At 42.6% G+C, this 20,214-nt stretch overlaps 1 protein-coding gene across 1 annotated transcript in view; it reads left to right on the top strand.

Moving 5' to 3' along the window:
- The window catches only part of CWF19L2 (CWF19 like cell cycle control factor 2), a 159,673-nt gene that overhangs the window by 23,606 nt on the left and 115,853 nt on the right, over positions 1 to 20,214 (top strand). The window contains exons 5-7 of the mRNA XM_029956562.1: positions 1,115 to 1,237; positions 15,812 to 15,922; positions 16,638 to 16,757. Of these exons, the coding sequence (XP_029812422.1) occupies positions 1,115 to 1,237; positions 15,812 to 15,922; positions 16,638 to 16,757 (354 nt within the window). The remainder of the gene's footprint in view (positions 1 to 1,114; positions 1,238 to 15,811; positions 15,923 to 16,637; positions 16,758 to 20,214) is intronic.

The following is a 20,214-nucleotide window of genomic DNA, read 5'->3' as shown; positions in this document are numbered from 1 at the left end:
TAAATTCTTGTTGTAAATGCAACCTTAGGTGGTTTGAAGGGGTAGTCTGTAGGAAAATGAATTGTCAGAAAGAATACACCACCTTGATATGGGCTGTCATTAGGTCCCATAATTGTGGCTTGCCAATGAAACATACCATCCCCAACTGGACCTGCAGAACATTGTGCTGGAGGGTCACGGGCCAAATCACTAAGTTCCTTACTAATCCGTTTTAGCGCCATAGTCTGTGCTTTTCGTCTGGCTCCTCACTCCGGTGTGTGCTCCAAGGTCCGGCCAAAACTCCTGGTTATCCGGGCAGCAGGGAAGGATGGTCTCTTCCTCTCTCACACCGGCTCTGCCAGACACAGGCGCAGAGGGGCCGGGGCCTCCCTCAAGCTGCGGCCTCGGCCTCCTCCCCGCGCGGCAGCTGGTGCCTCCCCGGCCCTACGGGGCTCACGCGCCCCATTTCCATAATTTTGATTTATTCTGTCTTGTTATATACATACATATATATTTATTTATTTAAGTTTATTTATTTATTTTGAGAGAGAAAGAGAGTGGGAGAGAGAGAGTGTGTGACCAGGGGAGAGGCAGAGGAAGCGGGAGAGAGAGAATCCTAAGCAGACTCCATGCTGTTAGTGCAGAGCCTGAAGTGGGCCTCGAACTCGTGAACTGTGAGATCATGACCTGAGCTGAAATCGGACACTTCACCAATGGAGCCACCCAGGTGCTCCTACATTTTATATGCCTTAATAATCTTCTATAAATTCTTTTGGGGCCATAAAAGGATGTATGTGTATATGTGTGTACACACACACACACACACACACACACACAGAGGTTGTGTATAAATGTATTTATTTGATTATATCTGTCAGATGAATCCACAAATAAATTAAAACTAAAACTACCCCCATATTTTCCTGATAAGGTATCTCAGCTGTATGACTTATTTGTGGGGCATATATAATAGATGCGTAAAGTTTCTCAGAAGATTTTATTTCATCGTATTTGTTGTCTCATTTCATGAAATTGGTTTTTGGAATACAGATTTTTTTTTCCCCCTCAAAATACTTGTTTTATAGTAAGATAAGACTAAGTTACTTTCTTACCTCTTTAAAATGATTATTTACAGGAACACTCTGTAAAGAAAAAGAAGAAAAAAGACAAGCACTCAAAAAAAGTAAAGAAAGAGAAGAAAAAAAAGAGTAAGAAACAGAAGTATGAAAAAAGCAACGACTCAACTGATAGTTCATCGGTAAGTATGTATTAAAGCCACCCAGAGCAGCTGCTTGAGGACATTGTATCTAAAGGAATGATGTTTAGGAATTTAACATATATGAGCAGTTAAAAAATATTACTAGTTAGGGTATGAAAATGCCTGGGAAAGGCTGGAAACATGGATCTTAGGTTACAGAGAAATGTAGGAGGAGGGGGATAGGATTGGGGAGTCATTGCTCTGTGAAGCCATGAGAACTGATGAATTGTATCGGGGCCCTGAAAAAGAAGGGGCACTAACACCGGAGAGCCAGGCAGGAGTATGGCCGTCAGTAGCACTTGTTGGGAATTGGAAGGAGATGTGGGAAAGAACAGCACTGTACACATAAGAGAAAAGAGTTTTAAGACATTTGAGAGTCTGTTACTCTTGTTTATTTTTTTTAATAGAAATTAACAATTAAGTCTTTAAATAGCACACGTTAGGGGTGCTTGGGTGACTCAGTCAGTTAAGCGTCCGACTTCGGCTTAGGTCATGATCTCATGGTTTGTCGGTTCGAGCCCCGCGTCGGCCTCTGTGCTGACAGCTCAGAGCCTGGAGCCTGTTTCGGATTCTGTGTCTCCCTCTCTCTCTGCCCCTCCCCCACCCATACTCTGTTTCTGTCTCAATAATAAATAAAAACGTAAAAAAAAAGAGTAAAATAGGACATTTTAATATATTTATCTTCAGGGTTTAAAGGAATAGGATGTGGCCCTGCTGCATCTCTAGCCAGTTCTGGAATGAGAGGACTCACGGAAGAAGGGAAAGCCTCTCACTCTTATTTTCCAGAAGAAAGAGGTACGTGGTGCTTAGAGATCTAAGGGCTGGAGATGTTGAGGGAGAGTTGGTTTCCCAGGTCTGGTCTTCAGAGGGGTGTATGTGCAGGTGAATCACCAAATTCCCGAGTCTGGCCCTCTTGCAGTTTCAGAAACCACATGCGTGGCGGTGCGTCCTGAGGTGACAGGTGGCTCGCGGAAGCCTGTTGCATGTGCGAATACACCTGGACACTTCAGTCGGGCAGTGAGCGTATTTTGTAGTGGCAGGAATATTTAAGTTCGGTAGAAAAATATTCATTAAATATAATTCAGGACAAAGTGAGTTGGAAAGTCTTACATCTTTGGTTAGGTTTATTCCTAGGTATTTTATGGTTTTTTGTCTGGAGGGGGAGGGGAGAGGAGAAGAGAGGTGACGGGCATGGAGGAGGCACTTGTGGGAAAGAGCACTGGTGTGATATGGAAACCAACTTGACAATAAAGTATATGAAAAAACCCCAGAAAGCCTTAGAGCAGAAAGAAGATAGAAACCGTGTTCCCACAGTTGTGGGTGGAGTTGCTGAACCCTGTGAGAACCTGAAAGAAGTGAGTGATCCTCTTTCCACAAAGAAGTTTGTATTCACTGTTGTTTATTTCACCGGGATTTATGAAACTCCCTGGGCTTTAGGCAGAGATCCCAGGGTAGGAATCTCTGTCCTGTGGAGATGGACCTGCCAGGCGGGGTGAACACTTAGGTTATTGGATTAAGGCTACTTGCTTCCTTTCAGAGACACGTTGCTCTGTTATTTTTCTTTGTTCTTTCCTAGAAATACAGTTGCCCCTTGAGCAACAGGAGTGTGAACTTTGTGCATGCACTTATAAGCAGATGTTTAAAAAAAATTTTTTTTAGATAATTTATTTTTTTATTTCTTTATTTTTAATTTTTTAATTTTTAATTTTATTTTTTTAATAGTTTATTGTCAAATTGGTTTCCATATAACACCCAGTGCTTCTCCCCACTAGTGCCCCCCACCATGACCATCAGCCCCTCCCTCCCTCCCACTCCCCTTTCAGTCCATGGTTCGTTTTCAGTATTCAGTAGTCTCCCTTGATCTGTGTCCCTCACTCTCCCCTGCTCTCTTTCCCCCTTTCTCTCCCCATGGTCCCCTGCCAGGTCTCTCCTGTTAGACCTATGAGTGCAAACATATGGTATCTGTCCTTCTCTACCTGACTTATTTCGCTTAGCATGACACTCTCAAGGTCCATCCACTTTGCTACAAATGGCCGTATTTCATTCTTTCTCATTGCCATGTAGTACTCCATTGTGTATATATACCACATCTTCTTGATCCATTCATCAGGTGATGGACTAAAAATTTTTTTAATGTTTATTTTTGATAGACAGAGAGAAAGAGAGTGCGTGCAATCAAGTGAATGTGGGGGAGGGGTAGAGAGAGAGGGAGACACAGAATCTGAAGAAGACGCCAGGCTCTGAGCTGTCAGCACAGAACCCAGTGTGGCACTTGAACCCACGAGCTGTGAGATCATGACCTGAGCTGAAGTCGGAAGTCCAACCGACTGAGCCACCCAGGTGCCCCATAAGCAGATGTGTTTTAGATAAATACAGTATAGTACTGTGTGTATTTATGTATCAGTAATGTATGTACTGATGTGTTTTAGATAAATACAGTATAGTACTGTATTTCTCTCCCTTATGATTTTCTTGATATACTTTTTTAACTTACTTTATTGTAAGAATCAGTGTATAACACATATAACATACAAAATACGTGTTCACTGATTATGTAATCAGTAAGTCTTCCAGTGCAACCATAGGCTCTTAGTAGTTATAGTTTTGGGGAGTCAAAAGTTGTATGTGGATTTTTGGCGGTGGGGGGGTCAGCGCCCCTAACCCCCTTGTCATTCAAGGGTCAACTGTATAGATAAGTCTTTTTGTTGCAGCATACAATATGTGTGTATTTATATATATAATATATATGCCAACATATATATGTAGTATATAATAAGTTGTATAACTGTACCTTAGAGAGAGTTGTTTAAATGAGTGGTCAGTGTCCGTACCACATTGGAATAGAATGAAGAATAAAGAGAAGTTTGTATTGACAGCAAAGAGAAGGAAAGACGGATGAATAGCTAGAGGAGTCTAGGCTATTGTGAGGAATTTTTGAGAAACTGTCTTTAGCGAAAATCAGATAAATACTATTGAGGAGGATAAGTTGGAGTGAGTAAGGACGCAGGGGAAGGGGTAGGCTTTGATCAGGAGTAGAAACACCTCCTCCTCTGAGCTAGGAGGGCGTCATCAAGCTGGACGCAAACACAGAAAACTCGAGAGGAGGTGTGTGGGGAGAGGTGTGGGGGGAGAGGTGTGGGGGGAGAGGCGTGGGGGGAGAGGCGCAGATTATTGACGGTGTTCCTGCTGGTCGTCTGTTTCCTTTGTGAAATAGCAGATGAAACCCTCCGAGCAAATCTTCCGAGAGGATGATTTCAGAGTAGAAGTGGGACGAGGACTAGGGAGATAGCGTAGATTTGAACAGCATTGTGTAGGTAATAAAGCAAATTAGTTGCTGAGTTATATTGAAGGGTCCATGTGAGGTTGGAAAGCATATCTAACTTAAATCGGTGAATTTTTTTCATAAAGTTGTTTGTGGTATTCCCTGTTGTCCTTTTATTGTCTGCAGAATCTGTGGTTGAGTTCCCTCTGTCATTCCTGATTCTGGCAGTTTTCTATTTTCTCTTCATTTTCTAGGTCAGTATAGTTTGAGATTTTCCAGTTTTATTAATCTGTTCAAAGAATTGCCATTTGGTTTTATTGATTTTCTTTTATTAATCTTTTGTAAATTTTTTAATGTTTATTTTTGAGAGAGAGAGCAAGAGAGAGCGTGTGCACAAATGGGGGAGGGGCAGAGGGAGAGGGAGAAAGTATCTGTAGCAGGCTCCAGGCACTGAGCTGTCAGGACAAAGCTGAACATGGGGTTCGAACTTGTGAACCACGAGATCATGACCTGAACAAAATCGGATGTGCAGCCAACTGAGCCACCCAGGTGCCCCTGGTTTGGTTGATTTTCTGTTTGTGTACTATTTCATTGACTTCTACTGTTTTTTTTATGATTTTTTCCCTGTCGTAACCTGGAGGCCGGTCCGGCGCGCTCGTCCCCGGCATTCGGTGGTACCTGTTTCGTCCGCCCCGACCCGCAGGGCGGAGAATCGTCGCGGGTTCTTTTCCCGAGGGAGGGAGAGAAAAACAGGGCAGGAGGGAGACGCAGAGAGTGAAGACAGCACACATGGATTCTGATCAAGCTTCTCTTCTTTATTCCTCCTCTCCCTCTTAAGAAAATAATTCACTCTTATATAGGATTTTGGGGCTGGGACTGGGACTGACCCGGGTCGGTTACCAGGTAAACAGTCAAATGAATATCAAAAGAAGCGCCCAGACTTGCCTCAGCAGTGCTGGGAAGGGGGAGTTAGCACTGAATAATCCAAAATATGGTTTTGATCTTTTGTGCACCTTGGCCACTCTACGTCTGGCCCAGCATGACAGACGCCAACATTATTTTGACCAGGAAATGGCAATCTCCAGCCTCCAGATGCAAATCTTGTTTACTGGTTCACTCTCCTGAGAGTGAATAATCCTTGCCTGAGGCAGTCAGAAAACTTGGCGGCTTCCGACACTTTCCTAATACTTATTTTGTGTTTAATTTGCTCTTCTCTTTCTAGCATTCTAAGGTAGATGTTGATTTTAAACCTTCCTTTTTTTCTAATGAGTACTTAATCTAGAAATCTTTCTCTTAGCACTGTTGCATAGCTCTCTAATTTTGACGTGTTACATTTTCTTTGTCATCTTTTAAAATATATTATCAAATTGACTTTTTTTTTTAGCCTGTAGTTTATATATATTTTAAAATTTTCAGGTATTTGTGTATTTTACCAGTTTTTCCTAATTTGTTTTTGACTTTGAACTTAATTCTGTTATTGTCATAAAACATACTCTGTATCATTTTGGCTTTGAAAAAATTTCTGAAGAGTTCTAGTTCAAAAAGGCAATGTAGGAAGACTCTTAACTCCTCTCCATGGAACACACCAAATTATACGTATTGATAGAACAGTTCCTCCTGAAGAAGAACTGAGGGGTGACCACACAGCTGCTGAACAACCAAAGAGAGAGAGAATGGCAAGAGAACAGTGAGAGAGATGGGGACCCACCATGGTTCAAAAGAGTGACATATACAGCCAGAGATCCGGCCAGCCAGCAAAGGTCACCAACCACGGGCAGTCTCCACAGAGGACACCGTACACAAGACTCCTTCAACTTTAGGAGAAGTAGCTGTTTTGCCTAATCTATAAAACAAACACAGTAAGTCATGCAAAACAGGGACAGAGGAATATGCTCCAAAAGAAAGAATAAGAAAAAAACCTTAGAAAAAGACCTACATGAAACAGAAATAAGCACTGTGTTTGGTAAAGAATTGAAAGTAATATATAAAGATACTCACGAGTTTTGAGAAAAGAATAGATGGGCCGCCTGGCTGGCTCAGTCGGTGAAGCATCCGACTTCGGCTCAGGTCATGATTCCACAGTCCGTGGGCTTGAGCCCCGCGTCAGGCTCTGTGCTGACAGCTCGGAGCCTGGAGCCTGCTTCCGGTTCTGTGTCTCCCTCTCTCTCTGCGCCTCCCCTGTTCGCTCTTTGCTCTGTCTCTCAAAATAAATAAAGACATTAAAAAAACATTAAAGAAACAGAAAAACTCAGTGAGACTTTCAATAAGGAGGTAGAAAATATTAAAAAGAATCAGTCAGTTGAAGAATACAATAACTGAAATAAAAAGCACACTGGAAGGAGTCAACAGCAGACTAGAGGATGTAGAAGAATGTGTCCGTGATCTGGAAGATCTGGGTGGAAAGCACAAAGCTGAACAGCAAAAGGAGAGAAGAATTTTTAAAAAATGAGACTAGATTAAGGGCTCTCTTGGACAATATTGTTCAATACAGTGAACAAACATTTGCATTATTGAGGTCCTGAAGAGGAAGAGGGAAGGATATACAAAACTTATTTGAAGAAATAATAACTGAAAAATTCCCTAATGTAGGGAGGGAAATAGATATCCAAGTCCAGGAAGCACAGAGATGAGCCCAAGATGGTGTCTACACCATGGCACAAAATAAAGTGTCAAAGGTTAAAGAGGAAAGAATCTTAAAAACATCAAGAGAGAAACAAAAAGTTACCTACAAGGGTAAAACCTGTAAGGCTATCAGCTGATTTTTCAGCAGAAGCTTTGCAGGCCAGAAGGGAGTGGTACGGTATAGTCAACGTGCCGAAAGGAAGAAAACCTACAACCACGAGCACGCTACATGGCAAGGTTTTCATTCAGATTTGAAGGAGAGATGAAGAGTTTCCCAGACAAATAAAAAATAGAGGCGTTTATCACTACTAAACCAGACTTACCAGAAATGTTAAGGGGACTTTTTTTTTTTTTTAATTTTGTAATGTTTACTTATTTTTGAGAGAGACAGACAGTGACAGCACGAGTGGGGGAGGGACAGAGAGAGAGGGAGGCACAGAATCCAAAGCAGGCTCCAGACTCTGAGCTGTCGGCACAGAGCCTGATGTGGGACTTGAACTCAGGAGCTGCGAGATCATGACCTGAGCTGAAGTTAGATGCCTAACTAACTGATTCACCCAGGGACCCCAAAGGGACTTATTTAAGTGGAGAAGAAATGGCCATAATTAGACATAAGGTTAATATGAATAAAAGATGTAAAATGTGACAAAATGTACATAGAATGTGGAGAAGGGAGTAAAAAGGGAAGAGGAGAAAAATATTTTTTTAAGGAAGTGTTTGAACTTAACTGACTGTCGAATTAATATAGACAGCTATTTACTTAGGATGTTATGTATGAACCTCATGCTAACCAAAAACCTGAAACCTATGGTAAGACTCAAAAAGGAAAGAGAAAGAAGGCCAAACAAAACACTATAAATAATCCTTGATCACAAAGAAAGAGCAAGAGAAGAAGAAAGGAAAAAAGAACTATAGAAACAACAGAAAACAATTTTTAGAAATGGCAATAAGTACATACCCATTAATAATTACTTAAAAAAAAAAGTAAGTGGCCTAAATACTCCAATCAAAAGAAGAATAAAATACCAAGAGCCATCTGTGGGTTATCTGCAGGAGACTCGCCTCAGACCTAAAGATGCACCTTGCAAATTGAAGTGGAAAAGAAAACTGCGGTAGCAGTATTAAGACATGTTAAAACATTTAACTACCTTGAAAAGATACACGCACCTGTGTTTACGGCAGCGTTATTAACAGCAGCCCAGCCAGGGAAGCAACCCAAGTGTCCATCAGCAGAAGCCTGGATAAGGAAGATGTGCTGTGCACGCACATACAGCCACACACACTCCGTGGAATATTACACAGCCTTAAAAAAGGACGAGGTTATGTTAATTGAGATAATATGGGTGGACCTAGAGGCTACTACACTAAGTGAATTAAGTCAGACTGAGAGAGACAGATACCATATGGTTCTATTCATTATGGAATCTAAAAAAGATGAACAAACAAAAAGAGTCAACTGTAGATATGGAGGACAAACTGATAGTTACTAAAGGGGAGTTGTGTGGGGGACTGGGTAAAATGGGTGAATGAGGGGCGCCTGGGTGGTTCAGTTGGTTAAGCCTCCGACTTCGGCTCAGGTCATGATCTCACGTTTGTGGATTTGAGCCTCGCATCAGGCTCTGTGCTGACAGCTCAGAGCCTGGAGCCTGCTTCCGATTCTGTGTCTCCCCCTCTCTCTGCCCCTCCACCTCTCATGCTCTGTCTCTCTCTGTGTCAAAAATAAATAAAACATTAAAAACATTTTTTAAAAATGGGTAACTGGAAGAGGGAGGTACAGGTCTCCAGTTATGAAATGAGTAGGTCACAGGAATCAAGAGCAGAGCATAAGGAATAGAGGCGTGATCTAAAACAATGTAATGGGGCGATGGTAGCTCCCTTGTGGTGGGCACAGCATAATGTATGAACTTGTCCAATCACTGACACGCACACCTGAAGCTAATATTGCGTGTTAATTGTACACAAAAAAAGAAAGAAGAAATAAACCCTCATAGGTGTAGGCTAACAATAAATATCCTTTGAGTCTTGGACTTTGAAAAAAAAATTTACTGTGACTAATTTTATGGCCCAGGCTGTGGTCTGTCTTGATGAAAATTGCATGTGTATGTGCCACAAGTGTGAGTTCATCTGTTGTTAGTTGTGGTATTCTGTAAATGCCAGTTTGGGAAAGTTGATTATCAATGTTAAGTCTTTTGTATTTTTATTGATTTCCTGTTTTTCTCTTCTATCAGTTACTGAGAGAGCAGAATTAAAATCTCTCACTGTAGTAGATTTTTGTCTGTTTCTCCTTCAGTTTTGTCAGTTTTTGCCTTAAGTATTTTGAAGTTTATTAAGTATGTACATTTTTAGGACTACTATATCTTCTAGATGAATTGACTATTATATTTTGTGCAATGTTTCTTTTCATCTCTAGAAGTACTTTTGTTGTAGGTAAGTTTGTTTCATATTAATAAACTCTCTTCAGTTTTGTTATTTGTGTTTTCATGGTATCATTTTTTTATTCCTATATTTTAATTTATTTTGTTTTTATTGAAAGTATTTCTTATAGACAGTGTATATTTGGGTCTTGCCTTTTTTTAAATCTAACCTATCAATTTCTTCCTTTTTAATTAGAAGGTTTTCTGAACTAATATGGTAGCCATATGTGGTTTTTAAAATTTTTATTAAAATTTGTTAAAGTAATACTAGGTTGAATACTCATTTCTTACTCTCATTTGCCAAATATTATTTAAAAATTTTTTAAAAATGTTTGTTTATTTATAAGAGAGAGAGCGAGAGAGAGAGAGCACGAGTAGGGAAGGGGCAGAGAGAGAGGGAGACAGAGAATCCAAAGCAGGCTCCAGACTCTGAGCTGTCAGCACAGAGCCCGACTCCAGGCTCAGACTCATGGACTGTCAGATTGTGACCTGAGCTGAAGTTGGACACTTAACCACTGAGGTGCCCTGCCAAATATTTCAAGTATTCAGTTATCACGTATGGCTAGTTTCGTGGCCACTGTATTGTGCAGTGTAGGTATAAAAAAATTCTTTTGGAGAGCAGTGGTTTAGATCATTTATGTTTAATGTAATTATAGATCTTTCTTGACTCACTGTCGGGTTATGTCCTAACAAACCCATTGTAAATTAAAGATACCATAAATGAAAAATGCACTTCTTATGCTTAACCTACTGATTATTATGGCTGAGTCTCGCCCACCTGACACATGCCCAGAACACTTAACGTTGGTGTATAGTTGGGCAAAATCCTCTAACACAAATTCTGTTTCCTTAGCGCAGTGAGATTGTCAAATTCAGCCCGAGTCAGTTCTTCCTTGTGCCTTGGTCTGGAAGGTGCTTTGAGGGAAAAAGGTGTGGAGATCGCAGTGGTAACATTCACCTCATTAGTTTCCTTTTTGAGGGATCACCGCCCTGTATTACTGAGATTCAGTGTTCTGAAAATAGCTTCAACATCTTCCATTATTCTATTACTGTGTATTTCTATTTTGATGCCGTTTATTTTGTCACGGCCAGAGGCAGAAGTCCTCAGGTTCCTTTAATTTTGTACGCTAGCACTTTGCTGTCTCGGTTCCATCTTACGGATTCTGACTCAGCATCAGGGCGTGGTTATGATGAAGGCTGCGCATGCGAACAAGGCTTCTGGGAGCCGGGCTAGGTCGGGGGGCACGTACGCTAGGTGGTGTAGGAGTTCTTCCAGGTAAAACCGAGGCCTGAAAAGCTGAATTGCGCGGAAGGATTGAGGTCATAGCGAATTGGGAGAGAGGCGAAGGGCAGCCACGCAGAAGTAGTGCGCTGACTGTGCCGTGGTGAAAGTGAGAAAGTTAACAGACCGGGAATGAAGGTGGGCGAGTGGTGCACACTCGTCCAGGTGTCACTGTTATGTGAATGAGTAACAAGAGTACGAGGTGAGGCACTGACGCTTCTTCCTTCGGCGCCTGGTATTTAATGCTTCCGTGCCGGCTGCCCGTTAAAGTTCTGACGTGGGCCATGGGAAGGATAGGAAAAGAGGATTCAGTTTACCCAAATCCTTTGTTTTAGTGTATCTTTACCGAATGCGAACTCTTTGTCAGATGCTGGTATAGACTCAGGGGATGGAAAAATACAGGGGTTTTTTTTTTTTCCAGGCCTTTGGAGAACCCATTTTGTAGCTAGATAAATAGATACATAATTTCAATATGTAATCTCCTGATGCCAAGACAGAACAGTGTGTTAAGGGAAAGAGGATTTCATCTGCAAACTTAACTGGGGAGGTAATGTTTGAATTGGACCTGAATAATGACTAAGAATTAGCCCGGCACAGAAAGCTATTGGCGTTTCATGCACGAGGGATTGTGAGAGCAAAGGCGTAGAAGTGAGATAACATGGTGTGTGTACATGTAAATATAGCTACAAGCAATTACAAAACAAGAGTGGAGTGGATGGAGATGAAAACATAAGAGTTGATAGGGCCTGTAAACCAAGAGCTCTGACACTGTTCAGTAGGAAGTGTGTCCTTTAAGTAGGTTCATTTGCATTTACCAGAAAACCTCAGAGCAGCCTTTGGCTAAACAAGAGAGTTAACTTTTCTTTCTCATGAAAGAGTCAGGTAGGCAGGATGGGACTAGTGTGGTCTCCTGGGACGAAGGCTTCTCCTGTCTTGCCTGTCCCTCATCTTTACCGCATTACCTCTTCATCTAGATAACAAGAAAGGGGACCCTCTTTCATAATTTGACTTCCAGAAAGTCCCACATAATACCTTCATGTTAGTGTCATTGGACACTTGATCATAAGTCTTTCCTTTCCAGCAAGGAGGCACGTGATGTCTCCCAGTAAGATTGGGTTCTGTTCTAAGAAGGAGGCGGAGCTTCGTGACAGCAAGCTATAGAAGAGGTCAGATGTGCCCCTTCTGTTACTCCGGATGTGTCTGGGGTGGGGCTTGGAAGCGGCAGGCGAGCACGAAGGACTGGCGTCCAGGCTACTGCAGTGTCCGGCTGTGAGAGAAGATGCGCCCTGCGATGCTTCAGGGATGGACAGGAGGGGTGTGTGTTCGTTGGGGCTCTTGGTTGCAGGTAACGGAGATCAAACGTAAATGGGCTTATACAGAGAAGGGGGGCACTTTGTTACCGGAGTACAAAGGTCTCGTAGGACCTCGAGGTGTGGGAGCGCAGCTGGGCTTTAGGAATGGCTGGAACTAGCCTTGTAAAGCTTTGATGAGGCATCTTGCTGTCTTCCATTTTTGTTTTTCTCAGAGTTCAAATTTTTTTTTCTGGGTAACAGATCAATTTCTTGCTGAATTCTATCCTCATGGCAAAAATGGTTTCTGCCAGTGCATTTTCAGTTCTCTTTAGAGCAGCCCCATTTAGTCTTGATTTCAAATTTCTGGAGAGTAACTCAGATTGATAAGAAGAGGGACAGAATCCTACCTTTGAACCAGTCGGCTGTGGCCAGGGAGGGAAGCGGGCTGCCATGGTAGGCATGTGGTGTTCACTGGATGATGTATTTGAGAAAATATTTTGGAAATGAAAATAGTAGGTTTTGATGGGAGGGGTAAGTTGATCCTGAGATGGTTGACTTGGGTAAATGGGGGGTTGGTGGTACCAGGTAATTCAGTTCAGCAATATAGGAGGAGGAAGAAGACGATGAGTTTATTTTTTGTGCTTGTTGAGTTCAGCGCGGTATCCAGATATGGTAGATTAAATCACCCACTCTTTGGGTAGACCAATTTGAAAGATATCAGCACAATTGATGGTAGTTCAAGGCATGAGAGTGGATTTAATGGCCAAAGGGGAATGTTTGGAGATTTAAAAGTGTAGTGTGCAAAGAAAGGAACCCCATGCAGCACTGATATTTAAGGGCTGAGCAAAGGAGGAAAAGTCCATGAGCGAAATGGAGAAGAAAACAAGAATGGAAGCAGAACTGGGAAAGGTCAAGGAAGTTGAATTATCAAAAGATGTATTCGGAAATGTTCTGCTGCATTGGACAAAGTGGCAGCCAGTGGTGACCTTTGAAGAAATTTTAGTAAATTAATGAGAACATTAGCCATATTGTAGAGTTTTGAGAATTGGGTCAAAGTGAGGATGTAAAGGCAGTGGGTACAGACTCCTCTCTGAAAAATTTGGCTTAAAGTAGAAATTGGAAGATAAATTGCTGCCAGACGGAGATATAAGGTCAACGGAGGTCCCTCTTCACTCCTTCACACACACATGCATGCACACACCCACAGGATGGGAAATGCTTGAGCATATTTCTAGGCCAATAGAGTGCTTCTTGTAGACCAGGCTACAAGAGAAGGAGATAATTGATGGTGTGTGGTCCTGGAGGGACAGGAATGGTTGGGTCTAAGATCTTTGGAGGAGGACCTGCCTTGAACAGGAAGAATGAATAGGCGGTAAGGATAGGCACAGGGTATAAATAATCTTGTTGGGGGTTGGTTGGCGTCATTTTTTTTTTTTTTTTGATCAAGGAGGAGGAGAGATCCACTAACTGAGTGTATGGGAACAGGGGTTGATAGAAACCTTGAGGAAGATGTTGAAGAAGATCATGAGCATCAGCTCTCTGCCAAGGTGTTAAGCCAGGTCCTTGGGGATGCAAGCTAGGCACGAGCAGAAGTGGTTTCTGTCCTCCTAGAACTTACTGCCCGGTGGGAGAGTGAGACGTTAATCAGATAGTCACACAAGTGAATGTAAACCTGATACATCTTCAAAGGGGAGTGAGCTAAGGGAGTGAGAGAGAGAACTGACCAGGGGCCTGTAAGAGGTACACTAGTTGTGAATGAGAGTCTAACTCAGCTGAAGGTCATGATGATGCAGCTGTGGTGGTGAAGCAGCTGATGGTGCTGATCACTGACTTGCAGGTGACTGGTTAGTAGGATAGAGAAAATCTGTAGTTCTGCAGGAAGGCTTATGAGGGGCGCCTGGCTGGCCAAGTCACTAGTGTGTGCAATGCTTGATCTCAAGGTCGTAAGTTTGAGTCCCACATTGGGTGTCAAGATTAGTTAAAAGTATAAATCTTAAAAAAAAAAAGGAAGGGCTTTAACAGAATCCTGTGGGACACGAATGTAAACTTTTTATTTTTAGCTTGATAGCAAATTGGCACCCAAGGGATGTGCTAACTTTTTCAGATTATAAACTTCCTTTTCAGTGGGTTACAGCAAGTGGTAGGAACCTAGTTGCTAAATTGATTTAAGTTTTCATTTTTAATTCCAGTTAGTTAACAGACAGCGTTCTGTTAGTTTCGGGCGTACAGTGTAGCGATTGAGCGCTTCCATACATCGCCCAATGCTCGTCAAGAAAAGTGCACTCCTTCCTGAATTGGTTTCACAATGTAAATATGAGTAGACCAGAAATATGTTCATAGTGATTATCTTAAAAAATCATAACTGTATAGGTCAGTAGGTAGCTCTCATGTTTCCCAAGTCCAAATCAAGGCCTGAATGAATGAATGAATGAAGTCTGCTTTGCATTGGGAAACAGTTGTTACTTACGGGGCCAGAGACAAATATGTTTACTCCGTGTGGATTATATCTCTTACCAGACATATTTTTGTTCTCTGGTTAGGTAATTATCAAGAACTTTGTGGAATGAAAGAATGTTGTTCTCATTCAGGAAATCCACTTTGGCTTCCCTTGGCCTCAGGTTTCTCGGTGGGGCATTAGCAAGTGTTGTGTGCAAGGTGATTTCTGGGGCTTCCCTCCGCTTCCGCTGTACAGCTCCAAAGAGAAGGTTTGGAGCCAGACAGATCTAGATTTCTATTCTGGTTCTTCTACTTGGATACCATGGAACTTGGGCAAGTTACCTAATTTTGGGACGCTTTTTCTTTTCTGTAAAACCAAATAGTATTTTATGTAGGGTTGTTTTAAGGAGTCAGCTTGAGAACATATGTGAACGTACTTATTACAGTCCTTAACATAGAAGGAGTTGATTGATGTATTTGTGGAAAACAAAACCCAGAATTTGGCATAATGCTGAGCACATAGGGGATGTTGGCTAAATACTCCTCGGCTGATTTAATAATCCGGTATTTAAACACAGTAACAAAGTGCCTTACCAGCCTGGCTGTTCATTGCGATCTCTGCATTTTTAGACCCAGGAAAATCTAAAAATTGGAAACTTAGAGGCAAACTCATTCACTTGGGTGTTGTTTCCCTTGTTCTAGTTAAACAAAGATGTTGATATCACTTAATGTTGGTGGGAAACTCAGCTCTTTGTTGAAGTGAGTTCTCTGTTGTCACTTCCAATCTTTCGTTTTCACTTGCCCCTGGCATGAAAACGGTCCTGGTGTGTCATGGGCTTGTACCAAAAGAGCGGGTTTACATGTTCTTTGTTCAGATTTTCAGTGTAGCTTTTTATTTATTTATTTATTTATTTATTTATTTAATGTTTTATTTATTTTTGATACAGAGAGAGACAGAGCATGAGAGGGGGAGGGGCAGAGAGAGAAGGAGACACAGAACCGGAAGCAGGCCCCAGGCTCTGAGCTAGCTGTCAGCACAGAGCCCGACGCCGGGCTCGAACCCAGGAACGTGAGATCTGACCTGAGCTGAAGTTGGAGGCTTAACCGACTGAGCCACCCAGGCACCCCCAGTGTAGCTCTTTAAAGGGGAAGCGTACTCTAGGAATTTTCTCTAGGAAACTGAATTTACCATGTAACAGCCGCACAGAATTTTTACGTGGAAGTGTGCACATTTGAGACCTTCTCTTGTATGTCCACCGTTCCCAGAGCTCTGAAGACGAGTGGGTTGAGGCTGCCCCGTGCCAGGCGCCTGACACAGAGAAGGCCTGGAAAGTGAAAGATGAAAACTCGGAAAGAGAAGGCAACCGGGTTGTTCAGGTAAGTCACATGATTTTAGAGAAGGAAGTGTGGACGTCTAAGAATAGATGGATGCTAAAATGACAGGTCGTTCTAATTGCTTTGGGAGAAAAATGGGACTTTGAAAACAATAGACTTTCACAAATCACTCCGGCTGTGGTGCTGTTTGCTTACTCTTTAGATTTCCATTCTTCCTCTGTGAGAAGGTGAGTACTTCCTGCATTCGAGCCCCAGGGAGGGTTCCGGCCGCCAGCTGTTCTGGAAAAGCGGCACTTTGTTCTCCTGCACCGCGAGCCCCGTGCAGCTACCCGCGTCTGACCCCTGCGCTGAGCGGTTCCCTGTCCCACATCATGCCGTCATGTCCCTCAGTAGTATCGAGAGTTGAGTAGTTCGTGGATTAGGGGCTGCAGTTTGCCTGCGGGGGAAGGCTGTGAGCCACAGTGAAGAGGGGGGAAAGAACTGGGGTTTGAGTGCCTGTTGTGTGTCGGGCCCCAGACTGTGCTCCTTAAATCTCTTTTTCTTGTTTACTCCTTGAAACAGTCCTAAAGGGTAGGAATCTATTCTGCTTTACAGGAGAGAGGCTAAGGCACAGAGAGACTCAAAAGCTTGCTGTAAGGTAGACAGATGTAGGATTTGATCCAGGCTTCAGTGCCGCGAGAGTCCCTGCTGATATTACCCAGTGTTTACTGTTCACTTCTAGTCAGTTGAGATTGAAATTACTTTTTTTTTTAAACAGAGAGATGAGTGGATGACTGTTGATTTTATGTCTGTTAAAACTATGTCATTGTCGTCACTCAAAGCTGCAAAGGAAACTGAGAAGAAAATAGAGCGAGAGAAAACCCAAGCACTAGAACAGGTAAGAGAACATTTCAAATGTTGTAACTTCTAATTTACCTTTAATAACCAGTGAGACATGTAGGTAAGTGCAGTTTTGCTTGCGAAGTATTATTTTATCAATTGTGGTATTCAATCACACTAGTGGGAATCGCTTTGAAGTGTGAATGAAGGTCTCGTGAAATGAATCTCCTGTAGGAAGTCAGCTGAATGCCGTGCTAGATTTATAAATCCCGGGCATGTAGAGTTGCCTGAGTGTGGTGTTTGGTTCACAGTGTGGATTTGTAAGGGCTTCACATGTGGTCTGAGAATCTTTAAGGCGAGAATTTCTTTTAAAGTGCTCTTTTGTTAGTAGTGCTGTGAAGCCCTTGGCAGTGGTGAACACTGGTGCTTTCTGGAGGACCCCACTGTCACCGTGGGCACCACGGGTTTCCCAGAAACAGGCTCATAATCTGAGGCATCTGAGGTAATGAGCAGTAGAATCAGTCTCATGAAGATTTTATCTGTTGGGATATTTAATCGCAGTATACAGTCAGTACGAGTAGATTTGGAAAATGTGAGTAAGGAGGAAAAGATTATGATGAAGGCAGATTTGAGAAAGAGCCAACAAGAACTTGTAGAATGAAAAACACCACTACTGGAATTAGAAACTCAGTAGATGAGTAATCAACAGATTGAATACAGCTGAAGAGAGAATTAGTGACCAAGAAGATCATCCTTAAGAATTTACCTTGAACACGCCATAGAGGGACAAAGAAATGAAAAGTGTGAGAGTGATGTTGAGTGTCCTTCTCCCCCATCCTACCCTCCAGTTTAATTTTAATTCTGAAAATGTAGGTGTGGCACATGGTTTTGGCTTACTAACTAAGCAGCTCTCCATATGGAACATTGGAGGCCATTGAGTTTTGGAGCATCTTGACTCAGCTCTGTAAAATATCTTTGTTTTTTGAAGGATCTGAAGGAGTTGGAATCATGGTATCAAAAGAGGAAGGGAGAAGTACACGTAGCAGTAGGGAGGTAACCATGGAGAGCAGAGCCTCTGAAGTCTGGAAGCTGATGGAACCCCTTGTCGTTACAGACTTGCTTCTGAAATCACGCTCCACTGTTTGTGGGCACGAATGTTTTGGCATGTGTTAGGGCCACCCTGGCTTGTGGTCTTACATTTTGTTCATATCCTATTTGGGCCTCTTCTCCATATCAAACAGTAGAACCTAGTAAACCCTTGACTGTCTTTACGGAGTGCAATAGTGATCAGTTATTATTAGAAATACTATCACATAAAACTGTCTTCATTTTCCTAAGGAATGGTAATAACTTTTTCTTGCTTACCTCCCCACCTTGCCAGCTTTGACTTCAGGCTTTCTCATGAACATAATCTTGTCTTACAAACTTTTGTATACACTTCTCTGAGTCAGTTAGGTCCACATCTGTTGATCTGCCCAGGTTTTGTCCTATGTCTCTGTATCGTCTTTTTCGTTCCTGCTGCTCCTGCCTGAGTTGAGCGCCACTTAATCAGCTGTGTGTCTGACTTGGCCTCTTGTGCCTCGTTTACCTCTGCTCTCCTGGAGCTGAGTTAGTGCGTGTGATGGACCGAGGACAGCCCCTGGGACTAAGAAGCATCTACGGTTCGATGTTGTTATGGTCCAGGCCCTGATATACTCTTTCGTGGGCAGTTTCAGTGCCCTCTTCATTTTTCGTTATGCGTCCTACAATGATGTCAGGTCATGTGTTTCCCGGGGCAGCTCTGGTCATGGTGTTACTCTGTGTAGAAGTCTTTGGTGGCGCAAGTAGAGGGTATGTCTTCACCATTTCCAGTGTTTCCCTTTGGGTGGAGAGAGCTCCACTAGTGGTTATTTCATGCCACCCTCTCTCATTCTGTCCTTGAGGATATGGAGTAAATAGTCTTCTGGAAACTTCAGAAAGAATACACCAGGTGGGGTGCCTGGGTGGCTCAGTCGGTTGAGCGTCCGCCTTCGGCTCAGGTCATGATCTCACAGTTCGTGGGTTCAAGCCCTGCATCGGGCTCTGTATTGACGGCTAGCTCAGAGTCTGGAGCCTGCTTCGGATTCTGTGTCTCCCTCTCTCTCTGTCCCTCCCCTGCTCATGCTGTCTCTCTCTGTCTCTCAGAAATAAATTAAAAAACATTAAAAAAAAGAATACACCAGGCATCCTTGACTTAGCCTTGCCTTTCATGCTTATGGAACAGAACAGGCTGCCTGTGGGGACCATGTAGGGAATTGGGTGGGTGGAGTTGGTTCAGTGCTGATCGTACCCGGAAAAGGGCCTCATTGTGGGATTCAGTTAACAGGCCAGTTTGGTTCTTACTGAAAAGAAAGTTCTCTTCCAGTGTAGCCTTCACCCACAAGAAAGGTAATTTTTGTCATTTATTTCCTTATGTTTTTATTGCATTTCTTGTTTAGAGGCTGGACTGAAAAAATACAGTGCTGTATTTATTCTTCTCCCCTAAAGACCCCCATCCTTCAAAAGTTGCTGTAAGTAGAGTTCAGATACATTGGATTGGACTCTTTTTCTTCGGTAATTTGTGCCTCAGCCAGGCTAGTTAACCAGTTTCCTTCATGTTTCTTTGCAAATTTCTATCTCTGCATTTTTATTCATTTGGTTCATTTGTTCGTTCGTTCTTTTTTAAAGTTTATTTATTTTTGAGAGAAGAGCAAGCATGCTGGCAAGCAGGGTAGGGGCAGAGAGAGAGAGAGAGAGAGAGAGAGAATCCCAAACAGGCTCTACACAGTCAGCTCAGAGTCTGATGCGGGAGTCGATCTCACGAAATGTGAGATCATACCAGAGCCAAGGTCAAGAGTTGGACAAATAACTGACTGAGCCACCCAGGCGCCCCCCATCTGGTTCTTTTAAGTGAATTACGAAGTCTGTAAGTCTCCATCTTGTTTACCCTTCAAGGCCTAACTTGATATGTACTGTGAAATTTTCCTCTTACCTTTAACTGAAATAAATCTCTTCTGTCTTCATGTTTCCATAGCACTTTGCTTCTTTACTTTATCGTACTTGGAGATATCTGTAAAGTGCTGTGATTTAATCGTCTTCTCTGATTTCCCTCTGAGATTATACACTTTTTGAGAAACTGTTTTCTTTATATTTGTACCTTCCTTAGCTGCTGGAAGAGAACTCCGCGTGCAGTGCTCTTTTATTTCTTGTATATTTGAAAGTACAGAAGATTTATTATTTTTTTCCCTGTGACCTTACCTTGCTGCTCTGTAAATCCTTGGATTTAGTTCCAATGTGTATAAAAAATTTTTTGTGTGTTTTATTTTTGCGAGAGAGAGAGAGAGAGAGAGACAGTGCAAGCAGGGGAGGGTCAGAGAGAGAGGGAGACACAGAATCCGAAGCAGGCTCCAGGCTCTGAGCTGTCAGCACAGAACCCGACACGGGGCTCAAACCGATGGACCGTGAGATCATGACCTGAGCCAAAGCCGGACACTCAACTGACTGAGCCACCCAGGCAC

Source organism: Suricata suricatta, chromosome 11 (genome assembly GCF_006229205.1).
Source record: "Suricata suricatta isolate VVHF042 chromosome 11, meerkat_22Aug2017_6uvM2_HiC, whole genome shotgun sequence".
NCBI classification, from domain to species: domain Eukaryota; kingdom Metazoa; phylum Chordata; class Mammalia; order Carnivora; family Herpestidae; genus Suricata; species Suricata suricatta.
This window is presented reverse-complemented; position numbering and strand designations above follow the sequence as displayed.